The sequence below is a fragment of the Hippocampus zosterae genome, chromosome 7 (genome assembly GCF_025434085.1).
Source record: "Hippocampus zosterae strain Florida chromosome 7, ASM2543408v3, whole genome shotgun sequence".
NCBI classification, from domain to species: Eukaryota; Metazoa; Chordata; class Actinopteri; order Syngnathiformes; family Syngnathidae; genus Hippocampus; species Hippocampus zosterae.
In genome coordinates, this window is record NC_067457.1 from 1,884,154 (window position 1) to 1,906,593 (window position 22,440).

At 48.0% G+C, this 22,440-nt stretch overlaps 1 protein-coding gene and 1 long non-coding RNA gene across 8 annotated transcripts in view; both read right to left on the reverse strand.

The window, feature by feature from the left end:
• LOC127604013 (neurexin-1a-like) overlaps positions 1-17,333 on the reverse strand; it is a 47,432-nt gene extending 30,099 nt beyond the window's left edge. For 2 of the 6 annotated variants that reach the window (XM_052070775.1, XM_052070772.1), the window contains exons 1-3: positions 16,094-17,333; positions 14,335-15,546; positions 7,518-7,547 (exon numbers count right to left, since the gene is read on the reverse strand). In XM_052070775.1, coding sequence (XP_051926735.1) covers positions 7,518-7,547; positions 14,335-15,067 — 763 coding nt within the window. In that variant the 5' untranslated portion in view covers positions 15,068-15,546; positions 16,094-17,333. Of the gene's footprint in view, positions 1-7,517; positions 7,548-8,887; positions 8,906-14,334; positions 15,547-16,093 lie in introns of all 6 variants that reach the window. The other 4 variants (XM_052070776.1, XM_052070774.1, XM_052070771.1 and 1 more) reach the window with 3 other exon arrangements.
• Positions 17,334-17,663: 330 nt separating this feature from the next.
• On the reverse strand, positions 17,664-22,429 carry LOC127604073 (uncharacterized). 2 transcript variants are annotated; one of them, XR_007963202.1, is made up of 4 exons: positions 22,336-22,429; positions 22,015-22,241; positions 20,389-20,521; positions 17,664-17,793 (listed from the first exon to the last, which is right to left on the reverse strand). It is a non-coding gene; the product is annotated as an uncharacterized LOC127604073 (long non-coding RNA). The 2 variants fall into 2 exon arrangements; XR_007963201.1 differs by having other exon boundaries at positions 17,664-20,521.
• Positions 22,430-22,440: the final 11 nt, after the last annotated feature.

The window sequence follows — 22,440 nt, forward strand, 5'->3', positions numbered from 1 at the left end:
GTGGCGAGGTGTGTTTGGGAAGGGGGTGTTTAATAAGACAGCGGGCCGGCAAACAAAATGGAGAGAGAAAGATGGATGGGTGGATGGAAGAGATGAAGGAGGGAGGGGGTGGGGGAAAAAAAAAAACTCTGTTCCATCTACAGTAAATCCCAGTGCGGCGGACTTCAATCAAAGCGCCCCTGTCATTGTGGAGATAGCACGCTGCAATTCCCCCACTACACCACCCACCACCCTCCACTCGTTTTTAGCGCACGATGCAGTTTTGCTATCAGCCGCCAACACACACACACACACACACACACACACACATGCAAACGCCCACACACTGTCGAAGGCATCATTTCTTTAATAACCGGCAGGTGGATTAACTATACGCTTAACTAGCGCAAACAGATATACGAGCAATGGCTTTCAAATGTATGTAAATGTATGCGAGGCGGGTAAACTGTCGGGAAAAAAAAAATAAAAATCGAAGCTGTCAGAAGTCACTCACTGGCAGCTGCTCTCCGAGAAGAATGGCGGCGGCTCACCCGTTGCTGCGTGCGAGAGGATGTTGGCTTGTTACTACTGGACAGATTGGCTCACGCCGACTTTTTTTTTTTTTTTTTAGTACTGAAAGCTTTTAAATGCCGGGAAAAAAGGGGCTTTTAAGTGCCATTCGTGTGTAAAAATAGCTACGCTAACTACCGATATGTTAGAACACTTGCCCTAATAATCAATGTTCATGTTCTTTTGTCAAGTCAAGTCAAGTCAACAGTATTTATAGAGCACTTTCTTTCTTTTAAAAAAAAAGTATTTATTTATTTATTTTTTATTATATTTTTTTAATTTATTTACTATTATTTTTATTTATTTATTTATTTATTTATTTATTATTTTTGTCCCCAAAAAAAAATACATGACAAACTGGATTGCTTCGGCATCCTCTTGTGACATATTAGGGCCATGGAATATGTTGGCGTGACGGGAGTTTTTTATTTTTATTTTTTTAAAGTCAGGCCATAGTCTGATCTAACAGGAAAAAGATGCAATGCTGCCATCTTGTGGCATCTCCACAGCAGGCAATCCAAAGCCAAAGTAAAAGCACTTATTTGGTGTTGCTCATTGAATGTGTTATAAGACAAAACTACTCATCGGCCACAAAGTGACTAATTTCAGCTTTTTGTTGTCAGGGCCAAGAAGACTCAGTTTGCCGACGGGCGACACAAGTGAGTAACGCTGATTGGCGCTGATTAAAATGGCCGCCGTCAGGAATCTGTATCGATTCACCGGGCGGGTAATGGCGGCTTCCTTGATTGCGCGGCACGGTGACTAAATGAAACGTAAAAAAAAAAGCGGACAGCAGCGGGAATGAGCAATTGAACTTTGGCGGCGGCCGGTCATCGCTTTGAAACACTTGGCGAACGTGATCAATGGAGCCGGGAAACAATATTACGATGCTTTGCTCTTTACTTCACTGACGTCGCCCGTTTGATGTGTCAAGCGTGCGGTTTCCTCCCATTTTGGTGGGTTACAACTTGTGCTAAAATTCGTCTCTATTGATCTATAGATCAACTGAGGCGCGGCGAGCTCACAGTAGCTTCCGGACTGTAGCTCACAGGGACCAAATGGAGGAAAAGGCGGCGGGCGCATAAATCAGCCGAGAAATACCGCCAAGTCTTGCGCATTTCAAGGTTGGCTTCTTCTAGATACGTGGCGCGTTTAGCACCGTATTAAATCTTTTGAGTTCTTGTTCCATTTTGTATTTTTAGGGGGGGGTGTCTCTATCTGCGTTAATCCCCCCCTCACCCCCCCTCTGCCCCGCTTTGGCCGCATCCCCGCCGGTACCCAGGGAAACCAGCTTGTTTCCATGACAATGTCTGCGGGCGGAACAATGTGTTTGTCTTAAAGTGGGATAAGATCACAGCTACTTTCATCCTTTTTAGTCACACATGCGCGCACACACAAGCCCCGGATGCTATATGCTTTGTACAACACGACACCGACACAAACACACACAGACACACACACACACTTGATGAAGCCGTCTTGTTCGCAAATAATAAGCAACCTCTTTCCGTGCGGTGGGGAAATGAAATAGCTCCTTAATGGATTCCGCGGCTATTTCAGTTGTGTTAATGCCAGACAAGCTGCCAAAAATAATTGAGTTTTTGTTGTGTTTGTGTGTGTGTGTGTGTGTGTGTGTGTGTGTGTGTGTGTGTGTGTGCCCGTTCTGGCAAACAGCAAAGAAATGAACTTCAAATGCCAGATGGGGCACTGGAGTGAATCGTCGATTGCAGAAAGGCTTCAGTGCAGCATTGTGGATGCAGTGAAATCTAAAAAATTAAATTAAAAAAAAGCTTTGTGGAGGAACAAGTGGAAGAAACCCTGCAATGAGGCTATAAAAAAAAACAGTGTGAAAGACAATAGGAGTGTGAGTGAGTGAGTGAGTGTGTGCGTCAGCAGCTTGAGTGAGGTATGTGCATCGCTGATGAATCCCAACAAGGAGAGAGAATCCCCGCAATCTGATCTCACTTCCTGTCTCCCTTTTGTGTCTCCGACCTTCTCCAGCCGTTATCGGCGCTCACCATCACTTTGCTACCCGCCCCCCTTCCCCCGACTAACGGGCGCCACAATGGCTGCTGTCTATCTACAGGTGCCTCTAACTGGTTGTATGCCGCCCATTAACGCTGTATTGCTTGTTCATAAAAATGAAACTAAAAAAAAATGACACCTTGCGAGAAAATATCGAACGATTATAGCATCTAGCATGTGCACGATCACCAGCCCGTGTTACATAAGCAACAGTATTGAGTCATCAAAATGACTCAACACCACCAAAGCACTTTCACGTCAGGCTAATGAACATTCGCTAGCATACGAGCCCGAATAACATACGAGTGGCCGTCGTAGGCTACAGCTAGACGACAACGGAAAGGATCGCTCTGCCAGAAAAACAGAGGAGAATGCATGAATTATACACATGCCATTTTCATCTTTTTTTGCTCGGGTGTGTGCGCTCTAACGCCAGCAGTCTCAATGACTACAGGGGGCGCCGCTGCGTCTTGGCAGTTTTATTTTCACAGCCTCAAGTTGCGAAAATCACAGCCAACCATCAGTCCACGCTCGGCCTTTTAACACCGGAATGCCCTCACGCCTCCTCTCTCGGGCGCTGCTCACTCACTCGTGCGAGTGTCGCGTCGGTGTACTTTTAGCCGCGGCGCCGTGCGGCGGCGGTACCACATCGCCGTGATTTCAGGGAGATTTGTTTTGAAGCCGACTTTAAGTACGACGCTGTCAAGAACTTCGGATAAACGCGCAAACGGACGAACAAAGGCCCTTCTTAGTTCTGAAGTGGTGGGGGCGGGGGTGACTCATACTTGGCTCCATAGCGAGTCATATGATGGGGGGGGGGGGGGTCAGAATCAAACTTCTTTCTTTCTTTCGGTAGATTTGGCTTGCAAATGTATCTCATTGAACTTAGGATACTGTGGATCTTGAAAATGTCAAAACGGTGGCAGTGAGTGAGTATTAAGATCCATTTTAATGACGCCTAGCTTGCGTCTTAGCTCACTTCATTTTCATTTTCCCCCCACACATGCTGAAAACGTCTCTGACGAATACCATTTTTCTTCCTTTGAGCCTCAGCAAAGCTGAATTTTATGAAACCCGAATCAGGCCTGTGCGATTTTTATGAGCCCTCCGGGATGAGGATGAGTAAGAGGTACAGGACATGTTGTACCTTACTGGTACCGTCTTGGCGCCGGTTAGCGGCCTCGCGCGGGCATATGGCGGCGTCAGCAAAGAGCTTTCCGTGTGCGTGCGTGCGTGTGTGTCCCGGAGTGAGGAGGAGGCGGTAGGAAAAGACAACAGGCCGATTTGGACACAAAGGCGCCGGCGAAGCGCCCGTCCATCTGTGCGCTCCGCGCTCGTCACAAGACAAACGTGTTGGGGGGGGGGGGGGGGGGGGGCGGGGGAGGGTGGCTCGCTTTGCCGACGCTTTATGACTCACAACCCGCCGCCTCCCCTGAGAGCTTTGCAAACGCTCACACAACCAGGCACGCACAACGGGCCGGCGCGCACGCACCTCGTCCTCGCTCCCCCCGCGCCTTTCGTCTGCTGACCGTGAAGAATTTGTGCGGGCAGCCTTACTCATGCATATTTGCGCACACCCTCACCTACTCAGCAGGCACTCTTTAAAGGTTATTTTGTGCCGGCGTCGAGCGCGCGCGCGTCATTTGGTCTCCCCGCTTTCATGTACACGTTTTAAAGGTCACCTGGCTGACCACTTGACGACGCCGCGCGCAGATTGATGTGGAGAACCCGCCCCACCAACGAGCGCTATTAGCCGGACAAACGAACTCTAGAGGTATTCATTCATTCATTCATCTTCCGAGCCGCTTGATCCTCATTAGGGTCGCGGGCGGTGCTGGAGCCTATCCCAGCTGTCTTCGGGCAGTAGGCGGGGGACACCCTGAATCGGTTGCCAGCCAATCGCAGGGCACACAGAGACGAACAACCATTCGCACTCACACGTAGGGACAATTTAGAGTGTTCAATCAGCCTGCCACGCATGTTTTTTTGGAATGTGGGAGGAAACCGGAGCACCCGGAGAAAACCCACGCAGGCCTGGGGAGAACATGCAAACTCCACACAGGGAGGCCGGAGGTGGAATCGAACCCGGTACCTCTGCACTGTGAAGCCGACGTGCTAACCACTGGACTACCGGGCCGCACTCTAGAGGTAGCACGCAAAATTAATCACAATAAACAAGCCAATGACACTCCAGGTCGCCGCTCCAATGGCCGCTTGACCCCGGAAGACTTTGCAGACGATTCCCCGGTCAGACAGACGGACAAGTAAAAGCCGCCGCTTCGCAATCAGTCGACCAAAACGCAAACCACATTATTTGGCTTATGGCATTATTTTGTCTTCGATTAAGAAAAAACGAAAAAAAAAAAAAAAGCAGCGCCATTTGTATGCTCAAAGCTTTGGAATTTTGGATTGCCAAATCGAAAATGCAAAGAAATGATGCGCGGATTCTCGATGCTTTGCGAAATGAAATGAAAAATCCACTTAGGCTGCCTCTCTGCCGTGCGAGCGTTTTCACGCCCTCACGCAAAGTGGTGTGTTTTTTCCCGCGGCGGAAAGATAGCAGTGTTTTATACGTGGGAGGAGAAAAGGTCTGGGACACGCCATCGGGGGCCGCCGTCCCCCGGGGTCAAAGGAGCGACGACCCGCGGGGCAGACGCCGGCATTGCTGCGCCTTTGCAGATACCGTCGGGCGCCGCGCATCACAGGGAAGCCGAGCCGGCTGGCTTTATCGCCGCCGCCGTACCCCCCCCCCACCCCCTCACCCCCGCCTTTTCCTCATTTTCTCCCGCTCGCAGACACACGTGCCGTATATCTTTCAAAGACACTCGGCCCCCCCCACCCCCCACACTCAAAGAAAGTCATTTGGGCTTTGCGGGCTCCTCAGAAAGCCTCTTCACGCCCAGCTAACCTCGGCGAGTCTCCGTCGGCACCGTTTTACGACCTTCGCGGTCGCACAGACACGGCCGTGTGTGTTCGGTCGCAGATAGAGCAAGGGGGGAGGAGGAGGCTCCGGAACCCTGCAGAAAAGTTCGACTCCACCAAACAAGAAACTGGTCTGATCTAGTTTGCCACGTTACACAACAAGGGATGGGAGCAGCCTAAAAGCCGGTAGCGTTCAGTACGCCCGACGCGGCACGATGCGCCCTTACGGACCGCGTGCGGCATTTAGGCGTCACACTCAGGACGAGTTGAAACAAAAGCACAACTTTTATACAGTTGCTAGCTTGCCCTAAATAATTGGGAGTGATCGATTTCGTTTCGGTTAGCTTTCTTTTTTTCCAAAAAACAATTGTCTTTTATATTGTTTTTTTCTTTTCATAACTAAAATAGCCCCGGTTCAAGTATTTCAAAATGCGGAGGAGGATGAAGGAATTCTCCAAGACTCGGCGGCACACGACTCACGCGCTCAAATACAGTCGGCAATCTAAAAACCAGAAAAAAAAAGCTTTTGAATCGTGACGCCCTGATTGCTGATTACGGGCGCCATTTGCGCGGCATTCAAGCTATTTCGGTCCGCCAGTTCTTTTATCGAACCGGGCGTTTTGTCATCACGTTGGCCTGTCCAATCAAAGGTCGCAGTGGGACGGGAGAGGTCATGTGGGCCAATCAGCGCATTCATCAGTCATGCGGCGCGGCACCTACCGTTTGGAACGGCGCCCCCTTGGGTCGGCGCTCCCAATCATTCGCACGCGTATAGGCAACTTCACACATGCACGCTACGCGCACGCACCAGCAGCTTACCTGCATGTTCAAATATTAATACCACTAAAGCGATGAGCTGGAAAGTTTCAACCAGTGGTGGGCAAACTTTGCTGCTCAAGGGCAACGTTGGATTACGTCAGCTGATTGGCAGATTAGGTTTCAAATCAATACAGAAATACATTTGAGTCTAAAAGGTGTAACTTGGATCATGGTAACGGTCATATCATTCATTTGAATGATTTTATTTGCACTGTTTAATTATAATTCATTGGTTACTAATTCTTAAGTAAAATATTAAACATGCAAAAAAAAAAATGTTTTATGTATTCCATGATTATACGCGACAGGCCGAATGTGTCCACCCCTGTTGATGGTATCAGTGCATTGCATAGCAAAACCACCGAGGGCCACAAAAAAGGGAAAATCAGTAAAATACCTCGCAGCTTTCCTAAATTCACACAGTGAGCAGTCCAAAGACGGCACAGGGAAGGGAAAAAAAATGCAAACATTTGGCATTGTGAGTCAGTGGGACTTGTTTTTGGGCCGCATTCAAAAAAAAAAAAAAAAGTGGAGGGGGAGGGGGGAAGCAAATATATGGAAGGCGATGAAAAGGCGGCAAAAACACAGGGATGAATGCCCATACCGGGAGAGTTGCCACATTTGTCCACGTGTACATGTACACATGCACGCACACCCACATGATGACGACTGCAGAGGTGGAAGCATAAAGCCCCCCCCAAATATATATCTAAAAAAGCATCTGAGGCAGCCAAGCAATGCAAAGGCGCTCCCGTGTCACTGAACGAGGTACGAGGCCACCAGGTGACGCACTGCTGTACCTAATTAAGTGAGCTGGCCAGAAGTTACGCTCCCCCCCCTCCTCCTCCCCCCTGAAATCATCTTGAAAAGCCGTATTTATGAGTTCCAGCGCCAACGCTCAACTCATCCGTTTGGGCTTCAATTAAAAAGCCAATAAATGTTTCCACGGCATTGTTTAAAAAAAGGGAGAAGGCAGCGGAGGAAAAAAAACCTCAATTACAGGAAAGAACTGACCTTGGTTCCGCGCCTAGAGAGAGAACTTCCTCCCTGCGCCATGTGGTGATGAAGATGGAGATGGCTGGGTGAAGGGTGGGGGGGTGGGCTCATATGTAGGTGTGTGTGTGCGGGGGATGGGGGGGATGTTGGAGGTGGCTTGTATGTAGCAGAGTAACAAGAGGAAGTGAAATAAAAAGAGCCCATACCTTGGTCGCCAATCATCAGGTGTGCCAGACCTTAAAGGAAGACAAGAGCACAGTCAGCACAGCAAAGGATCATGGGGGGAGGGAGGGTGTCAAGTGTGCCGTGCGGCACGCTAAACTAGACGTGTGCGTCGAAACAACTACAAAGATCTCGCCGAGGCATCCGCACTTACTCGTCCCGGTGCAGCACCAGAGCCGACTGCTAAGGGGATACTTGGCGCTAAGTGCGCGTCTAACAACATGTCACCTTGAAACAGACAAACGCGGCACTTACCGGCTCGGCTTTAAAGCCTTTATTTGGCCACACCGTGCATTTCGAGTAAGGCCAGGTCGGAGACCCAAAATAATGACGGATGACGACGTAGTTAAAAAAAAAAAAAAACTCAAAGCGGTGCAATTGAACTTTTATACATGACAGAGAAGGAATGAGCAAGTGACAATACAGATGACTATGTGATAGGAAGATAGATCGAGAGAAGCAATGAATGCTGCATTTCCTCACAGAGTGGGCGATTTTTTAGGAGTGAGGCGCTAAAACGAGACAAATGGTCTTCATTTGTGTTTGCTTACTCAACAGCATGGCATTGATTAGCGCTGGGGTGCTTATTGATACCAAAGCACATGCTTGGTCTTGATTTACTTAAAAGTAGCCACCATTTACATGTCTATTATTAGTAAGGTGCATTTAATGCTTATTTAGCCAACTACAAAGGACTACGAGTAAGGCGCTTACTTATACAAATGGGTTTAATTTCTGCTCACTTACTGGAGCATTGTCTGTTCGGAGTCAGGCACTCCGAGACAAATGCACTTCTTGCACAGGGAGAAGGGCGCTTATTTTCTACAAATGCATTTCCTTTTGGCTCAAGAGCAGAGTACCAAGTGTCTATTGGGGGTAAGGTGCTTACTGAGTTGAACGCATCATTTGTGTCCACTCGCCCACAAAAGTGTCTATTAAGAGTAAGGCTCCGATTCTGATTTGATAACATGATCAACGGTCCATTGCTGTGCCTGAAAGAGTTCAATTGCATTTGTGTTCATTTACTGTAACTTGCAAAGCCTTTATTGTATCAAAGTGTTTTTTTTTTAAATAAATGGCCTCTTTGGAGTACGCTGCTTATGTACCTGGTTGGCTTTGTCTTATTGACTCAAATGCAGAAGGTACAAATCCATGTACTTTTAACTTCGTCTTTGACGGTGCCTGCCATCTGTAAAGTGTTGCCGTGAAAACACATGGCGTTGTCTTGCCACTATTTCAGGTGCGGTAGCCATTTATCTGGCATCCGTCGGTGCCGAACACCCGCTATTTGAGGAAACACGCGGCGTCAGCATTACCAGCTGGAGGAGATCAAGGGTGCGTCAGGGCGACCTACCTGGGGTGTAGCTGTGCTCTGTGGCGGGGGTCACGGGCCAGGCGAGGAGAGAGAGAGACAGACATTCATTAACATGCATGCCAAGTCGTCGGGTTACCATGGCTACTACTTACTGTACATGCACACCGATCTGGGGTTACCGCGGCAACGCGCATGCAGACGCCACCATTTGATTGGTCCACACACACACACACTAACGCGCATAGCTGCAATAAAAAAGAAAAAAAAAAAGAAAAAAAGCATGTGGACTCACTTCCTCTCACACTTGTGGGTAGAGAGCACCATTGTACACGTTCCTACCTGCAGCTTAGGGTTGGAGAGCCAGTCACCCTCCAAACTTACCTTGAGGCCGCTTCCTTTCCCTCGAGCCCACCCCGAGACAGACAGCATGCGTACACATGGGCTTGCGCACACACACGCACACACACACACACACTCACACAAGTACACACGTGCGCAGACAAATGATGATGTCATTATAATGATGTGAAATTGCAGGAAGGGATGGAGTCGCAGTGCAGGAAGGGGCATGCAAGGTTTAACAGCGGCGTGAGATTGTGCACGTGTGTTTACCGCTGGAGCATGTGTGTATGTATTTACATGTGTGTTTGTGCCCTTGTGCTAGCCGCGTGGCAAGAACAGGTGGAGCGATTAGCATGCTTATTACGCGCGAGGCCTCAAGGACAAGGCGAGCCAGCCGCGTTCACTGTGACTTCACCGGAGGGGCGCGTTGGGGTCGGTCAATCATCTGCCGCCACCATACGTGATTTATTTATTTTCTTTTTTTAAATGGCATTGGAAATATCGCAATGTGGTGAAGCTTTCAGAGGTGGACATTCAATACTTACAATAGTTAATTGCGTTTAGCTACCAAAATGTATACTCTCATTTGCAAATTGAGTTTGGTGGTATGATGGCTTTCTCCATTGCAGTACTTCATGCATCTACTCATTCGACACATTTTACTACTTTCATCAACTGGGAAAAATCGAACGATGTTTTTATTCAGTGCATTAATAACATCTATTTTCAATCGGTAAAAAAGGAAAAAAAATCTATATTGACCTTTCAGGGCCTGTCAACAGTCTTGCCAATGAATGAAAGTGTCAAGAATAGTGTATTCCTTTATGGTGTTAAAACGTTCGAGTCCATTGAAAATCTCAAGTAGCCACTGAAGTCATTCACTTGAGTTTCACGTTCTTTTCGAATGACTTCCTCGCCACCTCGTTCAGAGCGACAGGCCAGCGGTTGGCTAATGAGCAAGAAGAACACGTTTGGCAGACGCGCCGCTATCGCGCGCTGGCATATGCAAATGTGGCCGAGGAGTTCTTGACTGGAGACGCGCAACGAGGCGCTCAAAGTAATCATTGAGAGCGTGGTTTGGGCCCATGGCTGATAAGTCGGCCATTTCGTTTCCTCTTAGCCCACAGTGGAAAAAAAAAAAGCAGACAAAATGCCGTTGTAAGCAGACCGAGCCCGTGTCAAAGGCACAAAACATGACGAAAAGTCAACCCCCCTTGTGGATTGCTGCTCGTATCATATGAAAGGAGCGTTGATAGATTCTGTGTTGCCCGTATGAAAACAAAGCATTCTGGTCAAGTTAAAAAGAAACGTTTGGACTGTGCGACTAATCTCCCTGGCGATTTGCAGACGAACCAAATGACCTTTTTCTGCGTATTAGATCTTTACGCACATTTACGGGACCCTTCTCTTTGCTCCATTACAGCTGGATTGGGTAACGCACCGAGACAAGTCCCGGCCAAGATTTCTGGGTGGAAACGTGCCAGCTGGCCCGGAGTTTAACATCAACAGATTTCTTCCCGGAAAGGCCAATTTGCAGAAAAAAAGGAAGATTGGGTAACTGGAAAACTTGTGTGAAAGCACCTCACTTTTGACGTTAGCACAGGTCAGCCGGAAATCCACCAACCCCTTCACGTACTAAAATACGGTATTTGCATAATTAAAACTTGCAACGGGGACAATAGCCGTTTTCTCAGTCTAGAGTGCGACAAAGGTTACAAACAAAATGAAACCTCTGAGCATACTGCCGACATAAGGGGATTCTTTTCTCCCCCCCCCCCTCCACATCCATTTTAAAGGAACGCCACTATTAAAGCGCACCTGCTGCGAGGATATCGCTTCCCGGCGGCAACATCAATCGCAATAGAAATGTGAATCCATCTGTATGCAAATAAAAGAGGCCATTAAAAGTAGCCGTTGTACGCCGTACGGTATATATCAGCCTGGGTGTGAAATGTACGTCGACTTGCGTTTTGCCAGAAAAGCCGCACGACTGCTGTGATTAATGCCGGAGCCTTGCGGAACGTGCTAATGTGTTTCTCCGTGGCCGCGCATGCGCACGTCGTCCTGAATGTGTGTAACTGCAGCGATTGCATGTAATTCCCGAGCTTCTGCAGGACCATTGATCAATGCTCGGCCTCCCTTTCGACGAGTAAACGCAAAGATGGCAACACTGCAACTACGCATTCACACCCATTGACTGGCCACCACCACTGGTTTCTCGGATATCAGTCAGTCAGTCACTTAGTCAATAAAGCCGCGGACGGCCAGTTCGCAAATAGAAACAACACAAAATAAGATTTAAATCCTTTGAAATAATGAAACCCTCGCCTCACTTCATCTTCACTTGATTTAAAAAAAAAAAAAAACACGCCTCACGGCAAATAGTAAAACACGGCGGGCGGTCCAACGAGTCTGATGTAATTATCTACCCCGTAATTGAAAGCGCCACTTGTTGCAGTCATTCACACAGCATGCGTTTGTCTGTGTGGCATCTGTAAAGCTGAAGATGACATTACGTACAGTGTGATGTTATTTTAATTAAGTAGCAAAAGTACCTCGGTTCATCTCCACTTTAAAAGTGGACAAGCATATTTTTGTGGGTTCGCGGATTATTTTTTGGACAAAGGAGAACATCGATTGCTTTGATGTTGATGACAACAGTAATTCTTCAGGAAAACCTGCTCATCAGTTGTGATTGGAAACAGTCGAAAACTTTAGGCAGCAGCAGGACTGACGGGGAATTGGGGGGGGGGGTGGCAAAGGAATTATCGAAGGGGACAGGAAGCACAAGGACGGAGATACACTGCCAGCATTAGGTCTCCCCTATTAGTGCTGTCTCCATGGTAACACTGGCCAGTCTGTGCTAAAGGCCCTGGGTAATTTAAAGGGAGATGGGGGGGGGGGGGGGTGTCGAAAGGGAAGTGCGTAGGATGTGAAGGTGTGAAGTCCTCTCAAAGACAATCGGCTATATTGACATTTTTTGTCGAGTGCGTCGGCGTCTATGTAATTTCATTCTCCGAATGTAATTTGGAAATCTGAGAAGTCGAAGTACCGCTATGCTACTTTGAAAGACAAGATAATTTAGAGACTCATTTAAGAAAGTTGACGTTGAAATTGTCTTTTCCAAATAACCGACATCTCTGTCCGCAAAAATCACACCATTCAAAGGAATTAATTTTCTTTCGAAATAGGCAAGCTCAAAAGGTTTACATCCGACACACTTGATTGCGAGCAACACGGGCGGAGGCTTTCTCGCATAAGCTACGGCGCTGATCGTACATCACCAATCTCAGCCAAGACATGAAATCTCTCCGGAACTGTTTCATGCAACGAAGCTAAGACAACAGAGTGGAAAGTTCTCATATTTTGTGCTCACTTTCAAGCTCAATCAAAGCTCAATTAGCAGCGGCATGGTTCAAGATGCACAGCACGTGATGATGGAAATGCAAATGGGCTTGGGCGTGGCTTTGGTGGATGTGACGCAAGCGGAGGTAAAAACGCTGATTGATTGACGGTTCGTGAAATCAAACGTTGATAACTGAACGGTTTTACGTGATGGGCATTCTGCTAGCTTGGCTTTTGCACTCGAATTCATCCATTCAAATTAGCAATAGTAATACAAACCGTGTTTTACATGTTTCGGGGATATCGTGCGTCCAGTCGGTAATTCCCCAAACCGGATCAAACAACGATGAACTGCGAAGCTATTTTGCCGATGCAAACTGAACAAGAAAAGGCAAAGTGTGAGGGGTTTTGGAAGATGTGCCGCGAAAAGTGGGAGCTTGTTGGGGTTTTTTTGGAATCGCGTGGTGAGCAGGATCAAAAGTCGCCGCAGGGCCTTGGCTGCCTTGCGCTATATGCAGTACTCACCGTAAAATAAGATTCCTTATAGTGGCACTTGTTTTGGCCCGAGGCTGATTTGACCGTATTAAACAAGGAGCCACTAGAAAACATCCAGTGAAGAACATAATATTTACCTCTGTTGTCTGTTTCCGAGTTTGTTTTCGCTCTGTTCACTTTCTTCTTCACTTCTGAGTGAATACATGAATCGCAATGCAATTTGGTGCAGATCCAAATGACGATTGTCAGGCCTCTCCGAAGCGCTGTTCTCGTTTCCACGGGAGTCTGCTCTTTTTTTTCTTGTCAAGTATTTGATGACTCGTAACTGGCTCAGTCTAATCTCGTGCGAGAGCACCAGAACACGAGATAGGCGTCTTAAAATGCCGCAAAGCGTTCAAAGTATTGGCAGGCCCAAAAGATCGGCTGTTCGGCTACGTTCTGGGTGTGGGGCGAAGGCCGAACGGGATCGATGGGAATGCATTAGCAGGTGACAGGCATGGAAGTGGCGTTGATTTTCAGCCTCTTCAATTCAAGTCTGGCCATTGGAAGTGTCCAAACAGCGGTCGTTTAAGACTCAAACGGTCACGGAATGAGCAGAATCTTCCGCTTCAACTAGCAAATGGCTACGCTTCAACAAAGGCAGGCCGCAGCGTTTCCCCAACCTTTATTATGCCAAGGCACATCAACAAATCTATTGGCCTTCCGCCAAACAAAAATGTCACAAAAAGTAAGAAGAGAAATGATGTCGTCTCGGTTTGCGACGTGGCAAAATGGCCGCTCCCCCCTTGTAATGGATAAAAAGGGATGGAAGAAATATGCCGCTGTTCTACGACTGCTTTTTATACAAAGTCCGACGAAGCCGAGTGTCACAACACATTATTTTCAAGCTTTATAATTTGATCATTCTCCCACGGCAACCGCCGTTGTTGGGAATCACGATCATGGACGGAAGGTCCACCTATTAAATAATTGGCCGGCACGGCAACAAAAAAAAAAAAAAATCCATTTACGGCAGCATTAGAATGCACCGCTTGTCGTGTTTGTGAAGGCTGCCGGTCCACAGACACCGAGAGAAGCTGCAGCGGTGTGAAAAATGCATGCGTGCGTGTTGATTCCGGGCCTAGAACTAATGACTTCCACTTGCATTTATTTAAATGGGAAAGTTTGCTCGGGTTCGTGAAGAGCACCTTTGTCTTCTCATCAAATTTCGCTTAACCGCATTTGGAACGCGTGCGATTTGGTGACATTGTTTGCGCGTGTAATGAGATGCGTGTCAAGAGGTCAGCGGGGTTCTTGAAGCTTACCTTCACTGCAGTCGTTGCCTTGGTAACCGGTGTCGGAGCAGTCGCAGACGGCCCGGTCGTCGACCAGGCTGCACACGCCCCCGTTGTGGCACCGGTGCTCCGGCCCGCAGCCCGCCGTCACCGTCACGCCCTCGGAGGCATCCAGCGCAGCCAGCGAGCCGTTGATGCTCAGCGCCCCCATCCAGCCGCGGAACGCGGGGTGGTCGCGCACCGACGGCGCGGTGAGACGGAGAGGCGAGGCGCGCAGCTCGGCCGTCACCCCGCCCACGTAGGTGTGGCTGAACACGGTCATATCTCTCCGCTTGCTCTTCACCTCCGCCCAACCCTCCAACCGCCCGTCCACTTCCAGAGAGGTGTTCTTCCAGTCCCGCCTGACGCGCACCGCGTGCCAGCGGCCGTCGCTCACCGCGACGCCCGAGCGCAGCTCGGCCGGCTCGGCGCAGAAGATGGAGAAGCGCAGGCGCAGGTGGCCGCGCATCAGCAGCAGCTCCAGGAAGTCGCAGAAGCCCTCGTCGTCCAGGTAGAGCAGCAGGCCCTCTTGGCTGTGTGTCCGCAGGCTGAAGCTCAGTACGCTTTCGCAGCACGCGTTCCACACGGGGAAGCGCCCCCACTGGCTGGACACGCCGCCGAATTCCAGCACCTCGCCTTGGGCCTGGCCCCCCGCGCTGCACAGGCAAAGGCCCAGGAAGAGCAGAGGGGCCGCCGCCCAGGCGCACATGGCCATCACACTCATACACACGCTTGCGGTGCAGCTCTCGCTCTCACACTCACACACACACACACACGCACGCACTTTGTGGGGACGGGGGTGGGGCGGAGGCTAGAGCTGGACAGCTAGCCTCATTGCGCTCTATGTCAAAGACCCTGGGGCTCCTGGGTTGTGCTCTGGGCTCACGCCGAAGCTCCTTTTCTCATATTTCACTGCATCTAGCTCTCTCAGTCTTGTGCCAGGTGAGCACGTCTGCCTGTGCTGGGCGCCAACTCCATCTTGGTGGCCTAGATCAGGCCCTCTGCCCCCCCTGCAGGAAACTCCTCACGAAGCTTAGCGCTGATGTATGTTAGTGTGTGCTGCTCACACGCTTCTAATGGAGAGAAATAACACTGTCATTGCAGGATTCTCCTCCTAGTCCTCCTTTTTCAGTAGGGGCAAGGTTGCAAGTGTGTGCGTGGGGGGGGGGGATCAGGTGTGCCTTGTCATCACTCTCCAGCCACCTACCGAGAAAGCGAGATGGTACAATCAAGTTACTTTACAATTACATTCAGATTGGACCCAGAGTGTCTTCTCACGGCTGCAGGGAGCATTCCAGAACCCCCCCTTTACAAAACTACCTTTTGATTTTTTTTTTTTTTTTGGTGTAGCTGTCGGATCGATACGACATCTTGCGGCACCGTTGAGCCTTTTTGTCTCCCGCTTTCTCTTTTTTTAGGGTTCGATCACAAAAGACAAAAGCGGCGCTGCAGCGAACGACTACCGTCGAATTAACAAATCGTCTACCACACACACACACACACACGTATGCGACGAATAAAGCCAGAAGGGGGGGGGGGCGACATGCTTATTCTTAAGAGACGGCGGGAACGACTGCAGTTGAAATATCGATTGTCGATTTGCGGCCATTGCTTCCATTTTCCCTTTCTCTGCGATTCATTCGTCGCGTCCCAGCTCCACGTTAATTACCCTTCCAACCACCAAACGGAGACGTGGAATATATATTTCTCATGTGTATGATTTTAGAACGGAAGCAAAGAGTCCACTTACCTGCGAGCATCCTGTGGTGTCCACCCCCGCCACCACTTTGCCCGTTTTCACGCCACTGCCGGAGGTGAACCCCACCGCGGCTTGCACGCCAGGCGGTGGTCGGTGCTTGCTTGGTGGGTGGCTAACGCGGCAGTTGGAGAGCCGCTCCAATCACACACACGCACGCGCACACACACGCACACAAATGACCACACGGATGTCCTCACCGACGAATTGTTTCTCGGTCTACTCCCGGGAGGAGGAAAAGGTGCAGTCGGATGATGATCAATGCTCCGAGAGAGAGGAACGACGCACACCCGCACGGAGAGGGCGAGAGATGATCACGTGAGAGAGATGAGAGAGGGAGCGACACATGCGCAAAACAGAGGGGGGAGAGTGGGAGATTGGAGAAGCAGAACTGAAAAGGAAAGAGGGGAGACAGAGCGAGAGACGGATGCAGACAGAGAGAGCGGAACGTAAAGAGACAGAGGGAAGGAAAAAGGGAGTGGGAGAGTGAGACAGATGGAGAGAAGTGATAGAAGAGCAACTTTGAGCGAGATGGTAAGAGAAACGGATGACCAACAGTGAAAGAGAGTGAGAAAGACAGACACAGCCCGATTTTCGTGCCCAGTACAAGTCTAGTGCCAAGTGCAGTCCTAAAATATGCGCATGGATGGAGATTTCTCTCTTTTGCTATTTTCATCCGCAGCTAGAATTGGGTGTTTGCGCCATTGTGGGAGTGAACACAGCCGACTTGATTCCTGGGCCTATCGAAGCGGCTCGTCTACATTGCGGAAGCAGAAACAGACTTGCGGAAGTCCTTGTCGGACATTGGCACGTGCAAAATACTTTTATAAGACAGCTAAGACTTGTGATGTCACCTGGTCTAAAGTCTAGTCTTCCTTCTGTCAACAAAATGTAAGCTGCGATGACGGTCCTTAAATAGAAAACGCCCATCATCTGCCGAAACGCAATCGGAGATAGAGCACGTTATGCTGAGCACAAGTGTGCCCGCCGACAAAAACACCAACGTGAGCATCGGTTACCTCCCAATTCTCCAAGTCAGGTGACCACGGCAATGTTTATTTTTGTGATGCGACGTGCCACAAACCGCTTTCATGGTCCTTTGGGCTCGCTCGTCTTCGACACGCTTTCTTGGGTCTGTCTTCACTCGTACAAAGCAACAGGTGTCGGAAATCGCGGGCCGATATGTTGAGGGGTCCCTGCTCCTCCACACTTGATTCAGATGATGATGATGAGGATCGCGAGTGAGCTTGCTGATGAGCACAACACAAAACAAACAGATTTGTTTCCATTTGAATAGGTCAAGGAAGCAAATGAAAAGCAACATAAAGGTTTAACATAAAGGGAAAATCGAGGCTGATCAGCTCTCTATTAAATCTAAAAATGTATGTTGTAAGGGAGGGGGGGGTGGGGGGGGGGGAACGGTGTCAACTGCTGGATCGGGCGGGTAATTCCAAAGGCAAATGAAAAAATGTGTTAAGTGAAAGCAGCCTGATCTGCATTTTTTTTTATGAATGGGTTAAATGTTCCGTGCCCCAGTCACTGCTATTTATTAAATATAAAAAATGTACATGACTGATTGGGTCAAGGTGACACTGAAGTTAATTATGTGTCAGCTCGGCCACATTTTCTTTCGGCTTTAGCACTCACCTTTATCGAGCATGTTGAGGAAATTTGGCACCAGGCCGCTTTGTCTCCTGTGAAAAGACAATCAAACACACGCGTACACTCTCCAATAATAGCGGCATTCTCCGCGCCCTTTTGGGCAAATACGTGCTTATGTGGACGTATTTACTCCGGCGAGGCATTAAGGGCTGATTAACAGCGTCTGTGTGACCACACTGCGCGGCCGTCAAGCAGATATTAAGCATATTTAAGACCACGGAGAGCCGCGCCGACGTTAAATGCCAGCCCGAGGAGCTGCGATCTGATGTGTGAGAGGGGGTGGGGGGGGGGGGGGGGGGAAACGGGGACTGCGGGAGCAGGCATTACTATGGTAACAATCTCAGCATCAGCACCGTTTGCATTTCCAATGGACATACCAACACCCCTCATCAAAGTAACTGCTTGGCTTTCCTCTCCGTCCTCGCCCTCCCCAGACCAAGTTGACCTTTTGGAGCCAAAGTTGTTATCAAATAACGCTCCTCCATGTTTTCCCAGGAGCAGCGTAAATCACTGCATAAAGGATGCACAAACCGACTCTGCATTCGGGGCAGTGTACTTTCAACCCAGCAGTTAAGTAGATAATTCTCAGATAAATTAGCCTCAACCCCCATTTTATTGCCATCAATGAATCATCAATTTGGAGTTTTCCCAACATTTAACAGCTTAAATTCCCACGGATATTTACATGAAAATTTCCACCCGTTTGGAACACTAAAATGGACACATCCATCCAATCATCCAGCCTCCCCCCCCCCCCTTGCATTCACGTCATTCCCTTTGACAAGCTGACAGCAACCACTGGCCCCTGACTCTTCGCCTACTCTGCAATGAGAAGGTCGCTGTGCATATATCACATATAGTGTATGGGAGTGCCTGTGTGTGTGTGTATGGGGGTAGGGTAATGTGTTGGAATATATGCCCCAAATAAAAATTCAACCATCAGCATCCTTGTGCATGCAAGAGTGTGAGCAAGCCACACTTCGTATGCGTGTGTCAGTTTTCTGCGCTACACACTCACACATATGAGTTGGCTGCAGGGCTGCTGATATGATAGAACGAAGCAGCGTGTGTAAAACATGAAAACATGGCACGCGGGGCATCTCACTCAGCACACACCTGCTGCGAAAGGGGTGCGCGCGTGTGCACGCGGGCCTGAGTTAGTGCCACTGCGCTTGATGGGCAGCCACCTCGTCCTAAATGAGATTAAACGGAAGGTTTGCCTCTAATCGCGTTATAATGAGTTTCTGTGTAGCTCGTACATTCACTAATTCCGCTTGCCAATAGTGCAAACAGCCATGTGGGCGCGCGTGCGCACAAGAGAGAGAGGTCACCTGACTGCAATCTCTTGATCATTTATAACAATAGCAACGGGCTGTCCTTATCTAAGGATTGCAAGTTGTAGCGTTAGCGCATGTGCACTAAGTTGGACATGCACACAGACACGCATTGTCCATCCCTGTGTCATTAAAAGTCTCATCAGGAAGTAGCACTGATCGGCTGATGGAGAGTGACTGTTCAACAAGAGACCAAATCAAACTAAGAGGTGGCAATATGCTGCTGGTCATCGGCTTGGCTGTTTATGAGCCGCTCCGAAAGTGAGCGCACATAGACAAAAAAGAAAAAAAACTTTAACCCTGAGCACAGCTGCAAGGAAGCTGCTGCGTCGGCATGACAACCTTCAGAAGGCTGGTCGCTATGAATGATTTGCTTAGAAGTACGTACATACATACAGTATGGATGTCCTCGGCGGAGATCACGAATAAATGGTAAAACACAGACAAAGGAAAAAGCACAATCACAGATTTCATTGACTCAACAAAGCAAGTTTCCTTAAGGTGTGGCAAGGAAGGGGGTGCTGGTGGTGGTGGTGGTGGTGGTGGGGGTGTTCCTGAAAGGGGCTCACAGTTCAGGAAGAGTGGGCAGGGAAAGGAGGGTTACTATGGCGATGACATAGAAGATGCTAATTGTCCATTTTGTACCCTCCATAAAGTTTAAGAGCCTCCATGGCTGCCGGCGTTATTCTAACCCAGTCACGGAGGCCTCCCCTGGGATACACAGCCCTCCTCTGCCCCCTCCCACCCGGTTCCCTGAGCATCTCTCTACATACAGTGTAACTTATCCACAATTTGTGATATGACACTCTCAAATCAAAATTTCAGTGTCAAAGATTGAACATGTCAAACGCGAATAAGTGGGGTTTACTGTATTTCATGATGTTACTATCTTATTTCAAAATGGATTAAATTCATTTATTCCGCAAAATTCTTTACACAACCCCCCATCATGACAACTACAAAAACCTTTGTTTTACATTTACATTTTCCCAATGTAAATACGGAGTTCTTTGATGAGGGATTGAACAAAACTGACCAGATGTGCGCCAAGCTTGTGGCCTCATATTCAAAAAGACTTTCCAAATGCATCGTCTGCCCCCCCCCCCCCCCCGACCACCACCACCTCTTTCTCCTCCTCCTTCCTTCCCCTGCTTAAGCACTTCGTTCCTGCTTTAAGATAAAGATAATTCAATCAGCTGCTGGCGTCACCCTGGCAGCGCCGTGTTCTATTTCTAGTGCCATAGTATCAACACAATGACACACGCGAGCTGGTGATTTGACACACACTCTTACTTCCTATCGTCAATTTACTCCTTCTCCAGGCCTCTGTGCGTCTTCCTTTTTTGCTCACTCGCTCTCCTCCTCCTTCGTCATCCTCGCCATCAGCTGGTTGCTTAGCAACTGGGATCATTGATCTGCAGGAGCGCTGTCATGAAAACACACACACACACACTCACCATCTACATAAATGCACACCTAATTAGATAAGTAGAGCCTACAGTGAAGGCGTCCTAACTTACGGTGTGAAGACCAACACGATGAGAAGACAACGAATCTCTCAACAGCTCTCTCTCTTCATGTAAATATATATTTTTTAAATACATGCAGTAGGAATATAGGATATACTATGGATTTTTTTAAATGTAAAGAACACAATTATATCAAACGATAGCATGTACATTACGAAGCACATGCTACAAATGTTATCTATTAAATTAGATCCATGTTTCAAAACAATTGAACAATGTTTTCATTTCAAAATTTAACATATTTTTAATATAAAACTATCATAATTTATGATTTTTTAAAGTAAATTACAGATAAAATTAAATTATGAGAGCTAATATGACAAGGAGGAAAAACAACTTGAAAATATACATTAAAACGTTTTATAAACTCAGGTTCCAATGACCCCAATAATTTTGCTTTGTATTGTAGCTCATTAAAAATTAAATGACAAAGAAAATCAATCATTTAACTTGCTGACGGAGCTTCTTCTGTCTGATATCGGCCGGAGAGAGAAAGCCAGGCGACGGTTCTTTATTCTCCAAAAAAAAAAAATTAAGATCAGCACTAATCTCTTTTGCACACACCAGCTTTGTATTAAAAAACACAGACGCTGCAGGGTAACTAATGTGTATTTTTCATGGGACACTGGGGACGGTCTTCACGAGGTAGTTCGAAAACAGTCCCAAGAACTTTGTGTATTCCCCACATCTGCATAGGTTCCCTCAGACAAATACACCTTTTGGTTTTTAGTGGAACGGAAATAAAATGTGACACATCCTACAAGACTGAGTTCTGAAATGTTCCATCTTTTTCTTTCTTGATACATTTTGTAGTTTACCTACAGCGTAGTCAGTGCAGAGCACGCACATTGGCTTTCTTATCATGCATCCAGCCTCACTACGGTGCTACATGGTCATAATAGGCCCTTTCAGGGATGTCAAGAGAGCACATTTGGATCAACGCTTGCCGAGATGGGAGTCAGAGGATCAAGAGTGTCTTTTTTTTTTGGCATGCATTTGGCTTTTGACTTTTTTTTTAGGACCATTTATCAAGCCCACCCCCATCCCTGACCTCATCAACGAGGTTAGCTGGGTAGAAGCCGGAGGTTCAAATATTAAAATGTCTTTTAAAAGTGGAATAAATAACACAATTTACATTAAATATTCTTCCACTTCCTTCTGATACGGTTACAATCATGCTCAGGTTGGCCTTTGGCATGGGGCTTGATGGTATTTGTGTGGGACGATGTTGTTGTCACATTGGTACACTATTTGAGTTTTATTATTTAAGTGTTTTGGTGATGAAATGCTGCATCCACAAGTGGAAATGCAATGGAATTTATCTGGCCACATGATAAAGAGAGGTAGACAGAGAAAAAAAATATGTGAACTGCTTGTGAAAAACACTTACTTGAATGGCTTGGGGAATTTCTGTCTTTGTAAGATACTTCACAACTTTTAGATTGTGAAAAGGGCAGACTATGATTCTTCTAAATGATAATATATAATAATTTGGACATAGGGGGAAAAACATGCGTATGGGGGCACATGTTAGTAATTCACGGAAAAGTCAACGACACCTGGTGTCCGGGCGCTGAAATGACCATAGGGAACAGCTATGTGTGAGGTGCACTGACGCTATAAAAAGATTCAAAAGTCGACCGTAGCGAACGGGAGACATTTTTAAAAGACGCAATGACGTCAGAAAAAGTGACGAATTAAGAATACACACCATAGAACGGGTGAGCACGCCGACAAAAAAACAACTATGCTCGTCGGCGGCGATGTCGCACATCGACAGGTGCTTGTTAGCTCTAGCTTGAGCTCCGTTTCCTGC